This window comes from Manacus candei, unplaced genomic scaffold (assembly GCF_025592945.1).
Source record: "Manacus candei isolate 608988 ecotype Guabito, Panama unplaced genomic scaffold, ASM2559294v1 h1tg000036l, whole genome shotgun sequence".
Taxonomy (NCBI): Eukaryota; Metazoa; Chordata; class Aves; order Passeriformes; family Pipridae; genus Manacus; species Manacus candei.
Window position 1 is genome coordinate 1,066,856 of NW_026138084.1, and position 13,233 is coordinate 1,080,088.

Here is a 13,233-nt window from a genome sequence, read left to right on the forward strand (position 1 = left end):
AAATACTTTAACAATAGAAGATGGTGATTTGTAATGCAGATGAGCAGTTGAATCAGACTAGGAAAATCATGTCTTAAAAACCAAATCAAACCGAGTTTCTGTCATCTCTGTAATTCATGACAGTTTTTTGGAATTAAATACACCAAATCCTTTTTGTTACTTAGAATTTCTGTGTGTATACATCTGCATATATTTAAGACTACTCAGACTCTACTCTGATTTATTGTATCCTAAGAGGAACTTAGAAAATTATGTGAAAAATGTGTGGTCTCCTTGCAGCTTCATTATGGTGATAAATTTAACTCCTTCCCTGTGTCAGATCTGTCAAACTGTTTTTTTCTGTGGCAATTCCAAATGGGACTGCTAGCATATGAGACAGGATCTCCAAAATCCAGACCTGTACTGCAGTTTGAGGCTCATGAATCCTGCCAGATGAGAGAGGCCCACAGGGCTCTGGGAGGGTTCAGCTTGATTAAACCTAAAGCAAATAAAGGTTTGCTTTTCTCCTTCTCTCTTTTCATACAGTTTTTTCAGAATCATTTGTTCATCAGCATTTCCTGACATCAGTGCAAGTCTGTTGTGGAAATCTACTTTTTTCTTAATAGTGTGTTGATGCCACAAAACTGAGAAAAGTCTTTCTTAGCCATCCCTTTCTGAGCTGTGAAACTTTGTTCACTTTGAATAAGATACCTTTAATATGTACAGCTCAAGGTATCTGGAATGGAAAACTTACATGGATTATGATCAATGTAGCTGCTTTCCTTAGCTCAGGAGAGGAACCTGGGATCTGAAACTCTGATTTGTATAAAAGTCAGGATCATTGAATTTTCAGGGGTTGTTGTGTTGTGGGTTGCTTGGGAAAAAACCCAAACAACATCCTACCTTTTTTGGTAGCTGACGACATGCTGCTGCTTCCAGGTCTCCATTATTGTAACATGAATTGTATTAAATCAGAGCAATGGTCTCTAACATCATTTACTGCTGTGTTAGGTTGAAGAAGGGGACCTTGTACAAAATTTGTGTTGGTTTTTCAGCTCCATCGTCTGCTTTGGCAGATACTGACCTACAAGTCTCCTGTCTGATGTTAAAAAAAACCCCCAACTTGCTACTTTGTACAAATAACTGGCTAAATTTCTTGAAAATAACTGGCTAAATCTCTCGAGTGTCTCTTGCAGGTAGTTTGTGTTGGTTCAGTGGCAGAATTGGAAGAGCTGTGTGGAGTGAAAGTCACGGATCTCCATCGAGAAAGGTTGGTCACAGAGACTGTTAACTGGTTACTAGAAATTGTAACTAGAAGCAGACATAAAAAACCCTTGGTGTTCTTTGCCCAAACCCTGGGAAACAAGTTTAGGGAAAACAGATAAGCAGGAAGAGGATTTGTGATAAGCACATATAAATTTTGCTTTCTTCTGTCTTGAATGTTGTTACTACAAAAACTTACCTGTGAAATAACTTTAAGTGACAAAGATTGTCAAAGGAAATGCTGACCTCTTTGAAGAATCATTAAAATGATGCCTAAAAACCTGTCATTCTAATGTGAAAGCACGATGTGAACTTGTCCTAATGCCTGGTTTTGTTGGGAATTTGTCCCCACAGCATTGACCACCTGACCATCCCTTCCCGCTGCGGGAAGGGCTCCCTGCGCCGGGTGCCGGAGGTGTTTGACTGCTGGTTTGAGAGTGGCAGCATGCCCTATGCCCAGGTGCACTACCCCTTTGAGAACAGGAGGGAGCTGGAGGATGCTTTCCCTGCTGACTTCATTGCTGAAGGCATCGACCAGACCCGAGGATGGTAACTCCCTTTAAGGCACTTTATTGTGGGATGTCATTGCCCTGTAACACGACTACACTGAAAGAGGCTCTGTCATGATGGTCCCACTTAGAACCTAAGAATCTTAACAATTTTGTAGTTTGCCCTTACTATGCTCAAATTTTGTAACTTTGAAACCCTTACCTAAACGCTGCTAAAAATAGAGTAAAAATTAGGAAGGCCAGCAACCCATGCAGCTGTAGTTTTTAAATTAGTTTCAGAGACCATTACACTCTAAAGAGGTAAATCAATGTCAAATTGAAAGTAGTCTAAGTCTAATCTTTAACCAAAGATGGATGGTGAATTCTGTAACAATCAGATATGAAAATACCCTCTAGGAAACCAAAGATTGTTTAAGTTGTCTGTAACTAAAGATCGATGTTGATGTAACAGTAAAATATGAAACTAGTTCAAAGATTGTTTAAGTAAAAGAAGTCTAGGTTATCTTTAACTAAAGGTTCATGTTAATGCCTTGTATGATTAAAATGAAATGTGAAGGAGGGACTTGAGATGTTAGTGTATAAAAGCTCAGGAAATCCCTGTTTCAGTGGAGTGTTTGTGGAGGAATCATCCCCAACATTACCCCAGTGTCAGATTAAAGGAATTCTGGCTTAACAGTATCAAGCTGTTGAGTTTGATTTCTTCCAATCAACATCTGGATGATTCTTTAGTGTTGGATGGATTCCTTTTTTTTTTTCAGTGAAATGTGACATAGTCTTAAACTCAGTGACAAAAAAGTTGCAGAAGTAGAATCTTGGCAAGGAATTTTGCCAGCTTTTATGGAAAACATCTTTAGGTAATAGGGCACATCTTTGGCCTGGTAAGGAAAAATCTCATCAGCTGAATTATCACAGAACTCCACTTCTCTTTTAAAAACAGAACTGCAGTTGAAATAGAAGTTGATGTTTTGAGGATTTTAAGCCAATTTGTAGGGAAGTAATTTTTGCCTAGGAATTTTTGCCCCTAGATTAAATTTGAATTTTGAGTTCATGTGAATGTAGAAAGAAACAAAATTACATCAAACCTTATGTTGTTAAGGTCTTACAGTTTACAAAAAAAAATAAAAAAAAATTCTAACTGTAAACTTCATCTACTTACTTGATTCCCCTCTGGATAAATACTTTTACGTAATTAAAAATTTTTCTCTAATCTCAGATTTTCTGTGGGCAGTGTTCTCATACTTGCTTGTATGGATACATACGGTTTGTTTTGGCATTTTAAAGTGTTTATTCTATGTTTGAAGTTTGAGGTTGACTCTGAAAACTGGCAGATTAAGATGAATTTTTGTGTTTTCTGGATCAGTACCTTTGACTATGTCCAAGTAGAACTTTTCCATCCAGTAACTTGAGGTACTAGAGTTACATAAATTCCAATGGAATAGAGTTGACATCTCTTTTTGTCCACTCCTCTACTCCCCCAACAAACCAACCAACCAACCAAAGCAATACATCAACACATAATATATAAATAGAACTAAATTTCGTGATTATAGTGAAAGGTATCTTTGCTTTTCAACCCCCTTACTTGTGATGCAAAAAAAATATGTAAGTCCTTAGTATACAACCAAGTACTGCTGGATTGCAAAAGGACAATTAAAAGCTTAGTTTTTCCTCTTTATTCTTTCTGTCTGAGAAATAATTAGGAAAGAAAAGAGACAAATAAAAGAACATGATAAGACATAAAATGTGTGCAAAAGGCATGGGCAGAAACTGATTTTCTCCCTGCTACATTTGATAAGATCAAAGGGCATTTGTTGTAATTTAGATAACAAGAAATGAAATCAAAATTTAAAAAAATTGACCACATGTGATCGTTCTTACATTGTGCAATGGCACTACTGGATTGTAAAAGTTCAGCAGAATTAAAAATGGTTTGGGATTTTTATGTGTCCAAGGTGTGTTCCTGGTAGTTACAATTCCAGTAAAAATACTGGAGGAATGATAAATGTTTCGTTTCAAGGTTCAGCTGTTTGAGGTGGGGATGTCACAGTGGGTTGGTGTGTGTCACACAGTCACTGCAGTGTTGTAGTGTTCTCCTTTGAAGGATGTGTGAGAGACAGGATGAAAGGATCAGGCTGATCTCATGTATCCAGTGAAGCTCTGGTGCCCTTAAAGAGAATCCATTTGTAACTTTGGCACCAGTTGGCCTGTTTCTGCTGTGATATAATCTAACCTTGAGTGCAGTAGCAGCATCTGGATACACTGATTACCATGTTTTCAGTCTGCAGAATTCTGTTTTATGTAGTTAGTGTAAGTAAATGCATAAGCAGCTTCTTTCCCTTTCCATAGGAGGCTGAACTGAACCATCTGGTAACCACGGCCTTAGTGGGTCAAGGGTTGGACTTGATGATCTCAGAGGTCCCTTCCAACCCAGCTGATTCTATGATTCTGTGATTCTGTCTCACTGATTCAACTGCAGTTTGGCTCTGGAATAACAGAAGTCCTGGCTGCTGCTGATGCCAGAGGTGACTGTGGTTGTGGACACACCTTGGTGTGAGCCCTCAGACTTGTGTGCTGTATAGTCACTGTGCAAGTGGAGGCTTGTTTCAGTCTGGGGTAGATTGCTTTTTGTTTTTAACACTGGCATAAGAGTTCCTCTAAGTCTTCACCAGACCCAGCTCTGTTTAATCTCTTTGTATCAACCCCCCTGCCTCCATCCCTGATGCTCCTACCTTTCATAGAATCATAGAATCAACTGGGTTGGAAAAGACCTCCAAGATCATGAAGTCCAAGCTTTGATCCAACCCTGCCACGGTTCCCAGACCACAGCACTGATGCCACATCCAGTCTCATCTTAAACACCTCCAGGGATGGAAAGTCCACCACTTCCCTGGGCAGCCCATTCCAGTGTCTGATTGCTCTCTCTGGAAAAAATTTCTTCCTTTACCATGGAGATCCTGGCAGTCAATAACCTGGTGCTTTGATAACAGCAAATGTTGGGTGGTTTGCAGTCAAACGCTTCTGTTTTGTGAAAGAAAGAAGGAATTAAGATGTGAGGTCTAAGTGAACAACAAGCTGGTGACTTCTGAAGTGTTAAGAGCATAGTATGTGATTTTTATTTGGCACATTGTGTATAAAGTGTGAAGATTCAGAATGGAGATTGGTTTTGTGTCAGGTCAGAGGCTGCAGCTGCCGTGAAGTGAGGACTGGGAGGTGGTGAAAGGCTCAGGAGATGGAGGTCTGGTGGCTTCTGCTTGACTCCACAGAGGAGGGAAGAAAGTCAAGGGAGACAAGGGGATAATTAATGTGACCAAGGTGATGAACCAGGAGAGTGATCTTTTTGATAACTTTTTACATGGAGAGAGAAACAGTTGAATTATATTTGTTAAAGCCACAGGAAAGAATCTTACAGTAGATGGGTTGCAAGGCTGGCTAGTCCAGGCAGATTGGTAGGAAAGGCTCTGTCTCTGACTATGTAGGGAGATACAGCAAGATTTATAGTCACAGTCAGAATGTGGTGACCTGCAGGGCATTCACAGCTGGAGGTTTTGGCATGAACCCCACAAGATCATGAATTTACCCACAGTTGTTTGAAAAAGGGGTTTTCTCCCTTTTAAGGGGAGTGGAAGAGGACTGAAGTAGAGCAAAGAAGTGGACTTGTCTGTCAAGGTTGTTTTTACTGACAGCTTGTTGTTTGACTGACAGCTCTTTATCTGCAAGGACATCTTTAGGAACAGACAGATTTGGTGAATGGAAGATGAAGCACTAGAGATAAGTTGAGGAAGTTTTCAGGAAACAAATGTGTCTGTGGACAAGGTATTTAAAAAATAAGATGCAGAGAGACACTCTTCTAAAATATTCAGAGTAAATGAGGTGAATTTTCTGAAAAACACCATCTGAGGAAGACTGAGAAGAGTTCCATCAGAATGTGTGTAAACCAGGGGATCACAGGTTCTCAAAGACAGTCTTGTAGCTGTCATCAGCCAGGGTACCTCTTACTGAGGCTCGTTGGGTCTGGCAAGGCAAAGAACATAAAATCTGTGAAATGTTCTCAGATGCCCACCACCTGTCTGTCCAGTTTTCCCAATGCAAACAGTATTGAAATATCTCCTAGGTGGTCCTGCTTTCTTCTTTTTAACTGCAAATGCAGGTGCTCTAATATGAGAAATTTTGCAGAAAGTGCTGGGAATTTTCCCTGAGGAACCTCTGTAGTAAGTCCTAAGGAAGTACTGCTGTGTTTGTAATGAACTGTAGCCTTATAGATGTTGATCATCTGAGTAAATGCTCAGATATTTGTGTTCAGAGGTTTTCTTAAGAAGGTTAAAAATGAAGACAGGGATTTTGAGTGCATGTGTTTGTGTGCAGATGGAGGAGTGTTGGTTAAAATTCATTAAATTAAAATGCAATTTAATAAAGAGATTTTGTATCCTGCAGTGTGAGCTGAGGTGATTTTGAAAGGTAGAGGCCTGTCTGAGGTAAGATCAGAGTTGTCATGTAAGTCACTTAATAAATGCAGTAATACACACAGCAACCTTTACAGAGGACCTTTAAGTGTCAGAATAAAGCTTTTGCAATTATAGGCAGCTTTTTAATAAAAACAGCTTTGGAATATACAAATGGATTTATTTTTTTTCCCCCCACTGAAGTGTTTCTCCACTAAATCTTCATGCAAATACAGAGTTCTGAGACATAACCTCCTGTGCCTTATTACAGCTTTTTTAATCACCTTCTCTTTGAAGGTTGCTAAGCAGTTGTCAGTGTGATGCTCGTTTTGAACCAGGAAAGCTGTGGCCCACAATACAGTTATTTTCTTAAAAGTAATTACCAACAGTGCAGTTACAGCAGCTCACAGATCCCTGCTTTGGTGAAGGCTTTGACTCCTGAGTGTGAGATTATCACATTATCTTGCACCTCCACTTAATTTCTCAGTTATATATCAGCCTATTGAACAACAGGTGCCTGTGCTTGCTCCAGCACTGATTTCCTAAGTGTCCCAGACAGTTTATAGAATGATTGTAAGCACAAAACATGAAATGGGGAGGAACCTCTACTGCCCCTTATTGTGTGGGAAGACCTACGTTCTCCTGTTTTCTAGTGATGGCTAATTTAACCAGGTAACCATAACCTTCCAGTCAAAGTGTTGGCTTGATTGGAAGGAGGCTCTTCTCATTTTTAATAACTTGCTTTTGTACTACCAACAGTAATTGTTTCATTATCTGCTAGTCTGAAAAATACACAATTAACACACACACACACACACACAAAAGTGTGCTGGTCCTGTCTGCCCTGTTTGTTCCTGGCAGATCCCATGTTCAGAGGTTTACAGTGAATAAACAGGAAGCTTGTTCAGGGACTGAATTCCCTTTTCAGTATTAAAGGGGAAAATACTACAGTTTTCTTCTTCATGCCTTCCTAATGCTTACTATTACAATTTTTCAGCCTTCTTGAACTAGTAGATCCCAGCTGAGAAAACAGCTACAAAGAAGATCTACTTTAAGTGAGCTCCTCTTCTGAGTCTTTGCCACATAAATGTTCCACAGACTTAAATTTTAACTTCGCTACAGGAAAGCAGCATAATGAAACATTTCATTTGTAAGAAGGACATGCAGACTTCAGCTTGATATATTTATAAAGTCAGGTTTATGTTATCTCTTGTTTCAGGTTCTACACTTTGCTGGTGCTCTCCACTGCTCTTTTTGGAAGGCCTCCTTTCAAGAATGTCATTGTGAATGGCCTCGTTCTTGCCAGGTTGGTGTGTCTCAGTCAGCTCTTCCTGAGCAGATTTGTAGTCAAAGAATGTTTCAGATAAGTCCTGCAAATTGTAAATGGAATCTGAAATGGACTTTGGAGCTGTTAAGACTTGTCAGGGTGATATCAGTGTTGTAGGAGATAAGAGGCACCTGAGAGTGAGAGGTTCCCACATCCCAGCTCTCTGTTGCACTTGGTTCTTCCCAGCAGGGTTAGTCCTTCTTAGAGAGAGAGAAAATGAATAACAAGTCAGAATAGGAAAGAAATTATACCTGTTATGCAGACTAAAGGGGATGATAAATGTAGTTTTAGATGTAATTTTAAGTTAATTATACTTGTTTCCCTTTATTTCCAAGTAAAGCTTTGCCAGTGGGCTGGAGGGATTGATTCAGAACAAGTGCATCTTCCGTGATCTTTGGTAGCAAAGACAGATTCCTGCTTAGTTTTGTAACTTGGAAGCCTCTTGGGTTGGGTTTTGGGATTTTTTCGGTTGCTGGGTGGGTTGAACATTCATAGTGAAGGGATGTGCTAATATATAATTATGTCTGTGCTACCAGGAACATAATAGGACAGAAAAATTAAGCTGGATTTGAAGGGCTTTTTTGCTTTATCTGTGTATTACAAGAATTCTGGGAATTGATGCCTCCATTCTGATATCTTCTAGTGATGGCCAAAAAATGAGCAAAAGGAAGAAGAATTATCCCGATCCAATGAGTATTGTAAATAGTTATGGAGCTGATGCACTAAGGTAGGATTTCTTGGATCCATGTACAGTGGGATTTGTTGGCTTTCTGTTCATGGCACACACATACTACCAGGGGGGCTGTTATGGGCTTTGACAGTTAGCTGCAGGAAGAAACTTAATTTTAGAAACTTCCAGCCCACTCTGACAGCCAATTAGCTGGAACAGTGGGTGACTGCAAAGCACTGGCAGTGGTTCCAGTACCTGGACTTTCTGTGCCCTGGTCCTGTCTCCCTCAGGGCTGGTACCAGCCTGAGCTGACTGGAGGCTCTTTGTACAGGATGCTCCAACTGCAGCCAGCACTCCTATTGCACTGATAATCTCAGTGGACCCAGTGACAATTGGAATAAAATACAACTAGTTTACTGTTAAAGCATTATTTTAGGGAAGGGTTTCTGCATGATGCACAAAACGTTTCCTAGAGAGAAGGCCCTTTGGTTTTGTTGATGTAAGTATAGAACATGCAGCAATAATAGTACAACCAGAAGAGCAGAAGTGGAGCAGCCTAATGTGTGTATATAAATTGCCCTGGTCAAACAGAGATTAAACACAGTTCAAGTGTTTCATTAAAATTACACTGACATACAAAGTAATTATGCAGCAGCCTGGTATGTTGGCTTGGTGCACTAACCATACATGCATGAAGTGGTACCTTGAGGTAAAGGTACAATAAAGACATTTTAATAACTGCAGGAGGACACTAGTTAGGCCTTTCTCAAGAGCCCTGTAATTCTTGGTATATATAAGAAAACCTTAAACTATCACACACATTGAATTGTGTGTTAGAGCTGTACACAGTGGGGCTGAATGAAAGCTTAGTGTAGGATTTTGTTTATTTGAGGAAGATGGTTGTTGCTTCTTCTAGATAATTTTAAAAAATCATTATGAAGTTCCTTATTGTTTCAAACTCTAGCATTTACAAGTGCTAGTACATGATCTTCTTGTGTGTGTTTACAATGGAAGAGTTGGGTGGAGTTCTTAAATTTGATCAAGATTGTTCTTTACAAATAAGATATGTTAGCAAGATATCAGAGAATTGGTAGCTGGAATAATATGAGTGAAAAGGGTTGGAGTTACTCATATTGGAGATTTTTAAATTGCAGGTGATGCTTCTGTTTAAAAAAGAAAATCTACCTTTTTTATAAACAAACCAAAAAATCTCAAACACCAGAAGTTACACTTCCAGTATTTATGAGGCTTTTTTTTTAACTTCTAAAAAGCTAATTCATTTTTCTGCCTGTGTACTCATTCTTTAATGTCACATTTATTTATACCTACACCCACACAGAGTAAAAAGCGTTGCAGCCTGGGCTCATTTCTGGAAGGAGCTCTGCAATTCAGTTCTCTGCTTATTCACTCAAGTGCTTGATGTGCTCTGTTTATAGCAAAAGCTACAACTGAGGCTTTTTCCTTGGCACTGTTTCCCTGCAGAGTTACTTTAGCTTTTGCAGTACCATGTATATTTTAACTGCAGCTTTGAAGTATTCTCAGCAGTAGCCTGATAAATAGATCAGCAGAAAATATAGATATAAGTTGTTGAAATGAATATGGAGTTGAGTAGAAAGGGCAAACAGCAGAAATAACAGCACAGTAAATTTAACAGCCAAACTTCAGACTTCATGGAACTTGATTACTGAGTGAAATGTGTAAGAATGGCCAAAACAATTCTATTTCAATATTGCTGAGACCTCTGACTTGGGCTGGATACCTGTCAAAGTTGAACTATGTCAGAAAGAATTTGCTGGTCATAGTCTTTAAAAGCCCTTTGCTTTCCTGCATCCTGAGGTAAGTATTGCTGTTAGAGGGGATGAGTTGCATTTTCCTCTCAATCTGTTCTTAAAATGCAGGAGAAATAATGCCACAGGCTACTGGGTTAGAGAGGTGAAGAGGAGGTTACTTATTGCTTCTCATACATTGCTAGAAAACTTGCTAATTCTGGCTTGATTTGAGGAAGGTTTTGTTTTCTGCCCAATGGGTGATATCACTTGGAGTAACCAAATTGATGGAACTCTTCCTTTAATGTGTCCCTTATTTCTCTTTCCATAGAATAGATATTATAACATTGGAATAACTCAGGAAATTACTCTTCTTTTAACATGTACATATTGTAAGGCAAGATAGGGTGCTATATTAAAACAAACAAACCCCACAAAAAACCCCACCAAAACAGAGGCACATATATTATTGTGATGGAAGGTTTGGTTTAAGTATAGATTTATAACTTCTGTTTTACTTAAAAGGACTTACTAGTTCATTACCACACTTGATTATTCTGTACTTCTGTAAGTTTATAATTTGAATTTAGATATTAATTCAATTGGATGATCCTTGGGGTCCCTTCCAAGCCAAGCCATTCTATGAATCAATGTTTAAAATTTTTTTTTTTTCAATACAGTACTGAAAAGACTCATTTCTGTGCTGTATTACTGTCTATTTATTCTGATAGCTCTATTTTTATCTATTCATTTTTATGCAAGAAGCCCTCTCTCCTGAAGAATTTATGGTCTGGTGTCCCTGAATGTGCTGTGTCAAACCCCATTAAGGTTTTAAAACCTTCTAAAGGAAATGCCTCTAAAATTATATTAGTTTGGAATCATGATTTAAAACATTGATAAAATGTCAAAAAATGGATTAATAAGTTTCTCTTTAGAAATGCTACAGTCTTGAAAGAAAATAAATGTTTGGTTTGTTTTTCATATTTGGAAAATTAAATGAAGTGTATCTCAGGGGAGTTTTTGATACCTGAGTAAGACCTTAGCAGTTTCTCTTTGAGTTAACTTGATAGATACCAATTTATTTCTGTAGGCAGAATGTTTATTTGGGGAAGAAATGTTAATTTCTGCTCCCTGACTTAATTTGCCTGTTTTGCCTTGCTCTTAGTTCTGTCTTTGCAGTAGGCTCAAAGCTTTTCCTGATTGAGGAAATGAACTGGATTGAGTACAGAGATACTGGGTCATTGTTAAAGAACTCAAAAATTACCAAAACAACAGGTGCTGTTCTAAAAATGAATACTTAATTCCATGTAACCTCTGCTTGTTTTATCCTGTGGTAGCATCTGAGCTTGTGGTAGCACTTCAGTTAACTTTTAGAGTAAGAAAGAAAATTTAAATTTAAGTTCTATATGCAGTATCTTAAAAAAGATCCTGTAACACTAAGAAGTAAATTGTTGTTGTTCAATATATTGTATATATACATTCTTCTTTAGAGTTCTTAGTGTGAAATTCTATCAGAAGATGCAGTTTTAAGCTTTGAAGTAATGTGTTGTTATTTTGCAGGTTATACCTGATCAATTCTCCTGTGGTAAGAGCAGAAAATCTGAGGTTTAAGGAGGAAGGAGTGAGGGATATCCTGAAGGATGTGTTCCTGCCCTGGTACAATGCCTATCGCTTCCTGGTCCAGAATGTTCAGATCCTGCAGCACAAGGTACAGAGCTCTGGAGCACTGGGAGGCAGTGGAAGCTCTGTGCTTCTTCCACTGTTAGTGAGTTAGCACTGTAGGGAAATTCAGATTGGAAGGGAGGTCTGGGCTCTGACAGTCATCTGATCTTTACCTCCTTGTTCTAAGCAGGACTTGACTTCACAGTTAGCTCAGGTTGTATATCCTTGCTGCTAATTTGGTATTTGCTGTTTGCACCATGTTTTATAAAGCTGTAATCACCTGCATCTTTCTCTTCTTGACCAAGCTTATGATATAGAAAGGAGGAGTGGAAGGTAGGGAACTGTCAGGACATAACAGCTGCCGTTTCCCAGGTCAGAGTGCTCTTGATTCCCTCTTGTTTCAGGTCAGGGGGATGACACTGCATTCATACCCTTAAGAACAAAGCAAGGGACTTGGTGTCTGTGGGATCAGGACATTCTGAGCAATTACCTGCTGCTCCTCACCTTGCTGGGGACACCACTTCAAAGCCAAGTACCATGTGTGCTTGAGGGAACCCTTCTGAAATGTTCTAAGTGCTAAACCTGGTTGGTTTTTTTATATCAGTGTTTTTGTAGCAGCTTGGAGGCAGCAGGTACCACCAAAACTGTCCTAGTGCTGCTGTTTCTTTGCTGTTACCCTGTGTCCTGTAGCCAGGACACATCCAGCACAGGGAGGATCTGTCAGAGGAGGCACCTGGACTGCAGGTTCCTGTGCACTGGGAGCAGTGCTTGGCACCACACAGATTTAACACCAGCAGAACTGCAAATAAGTCAGGAAAGTTATTTTCAGCAGTGGCTGCTGTGACAGTTCCTTGAGCAAACTCATTTACTGGAACTTTAATTATGAATCTGCATTAAAATGCTTAACTTGGGAATACTGGATCCTGAATACATTAGCCACAGCATGAAGATTGCCTTCTGTGACATGATGGTTATTTTTTCAAAAGTTAAATTTAAATACATCTTAGAAAAAAAATGATTCAGAAATGGAATGGAAAGAAAGACAAATCACAAAAGCAATAATGCTTTAGACTTGCAGATTACATTTGAAGTCTGCTAAAAATGCTGGATGACTGACATGAGTTTCTACACTTCCAACAAGATTAAAATTTTTCTTATAGTAATTTTTCATTAAAATTGGAGATTTGATGTATATATTGTATAGTTTCTTTTGAAACCAATTTTAATCTTTCAGCTGAGATTAATGATAGAAGGTTACCTCGTGTTCATGCAGACTTTTAGGGGAGAGTGGAAACTAAACAAAAAGTCTTAAACCTTGTACTTACACATGCTGTTGCAGTAGCAGCCTGGTCACTGTGGAGAGCTGCCATTTGAGGCAGTAAAGGCAGCTGACTTCAGTAATTAGTACTGTAAATAGCTTAAACAAATAGTTTTATCTTTTTTAACAACCTCTTTTGGGAAGAAAGTCTGCTAATTCCAGATCCTAATATTTAACAAGTCTTTTTTTAGGATCCCTAGACAGCATTCATCAGACAAACTTATACATTGCCCCCAAAATACACTTGTTTTTCCTGTTTGACCTTTGAATTGTCTGAATTGTGCTTTGCAGCTTTTTGCT

General features: G+C 38.8%; 1 protein-coding gene across 2 annotated transcripts in view; it reads left to right on the plus strand.

Annotated features, from left to right (window-relative positions):
- Window positions 1–13,233, plus strand: part of IARS1 (isoleucyl-tRNA synthetase 1) — a 96,469-nt gene that overhangs the window by 54,010 nt on the left and 29,226 nt on the right. For both annotated transcript variants that reach the window (XM_051793224.1, XM_051793222.1), the window contains exons 16-20: window positions 1,176–1,249; window positions 1,597–1,791; window positions 7,410–7,496; window positions 8,161–8,244; window positions 11,514–11,661. In XM_051793224.1, coding sequence (XP_051649184.1) covers window positions 1,176–1,249; window positions 1,597–1,791; window positions 7,410–7,496; window positions 8,161–8,244; window positions 11,514–11,661 — 588 coding nt within the window. The remainder of the gene's footprint in view (window positions 1–1,175; window positions 1,250–1,596; window positions 1,792–7,409; window positions 7,497–8,160; window positions 8,245–11,513; window positions 11,662–13,233) is intronic.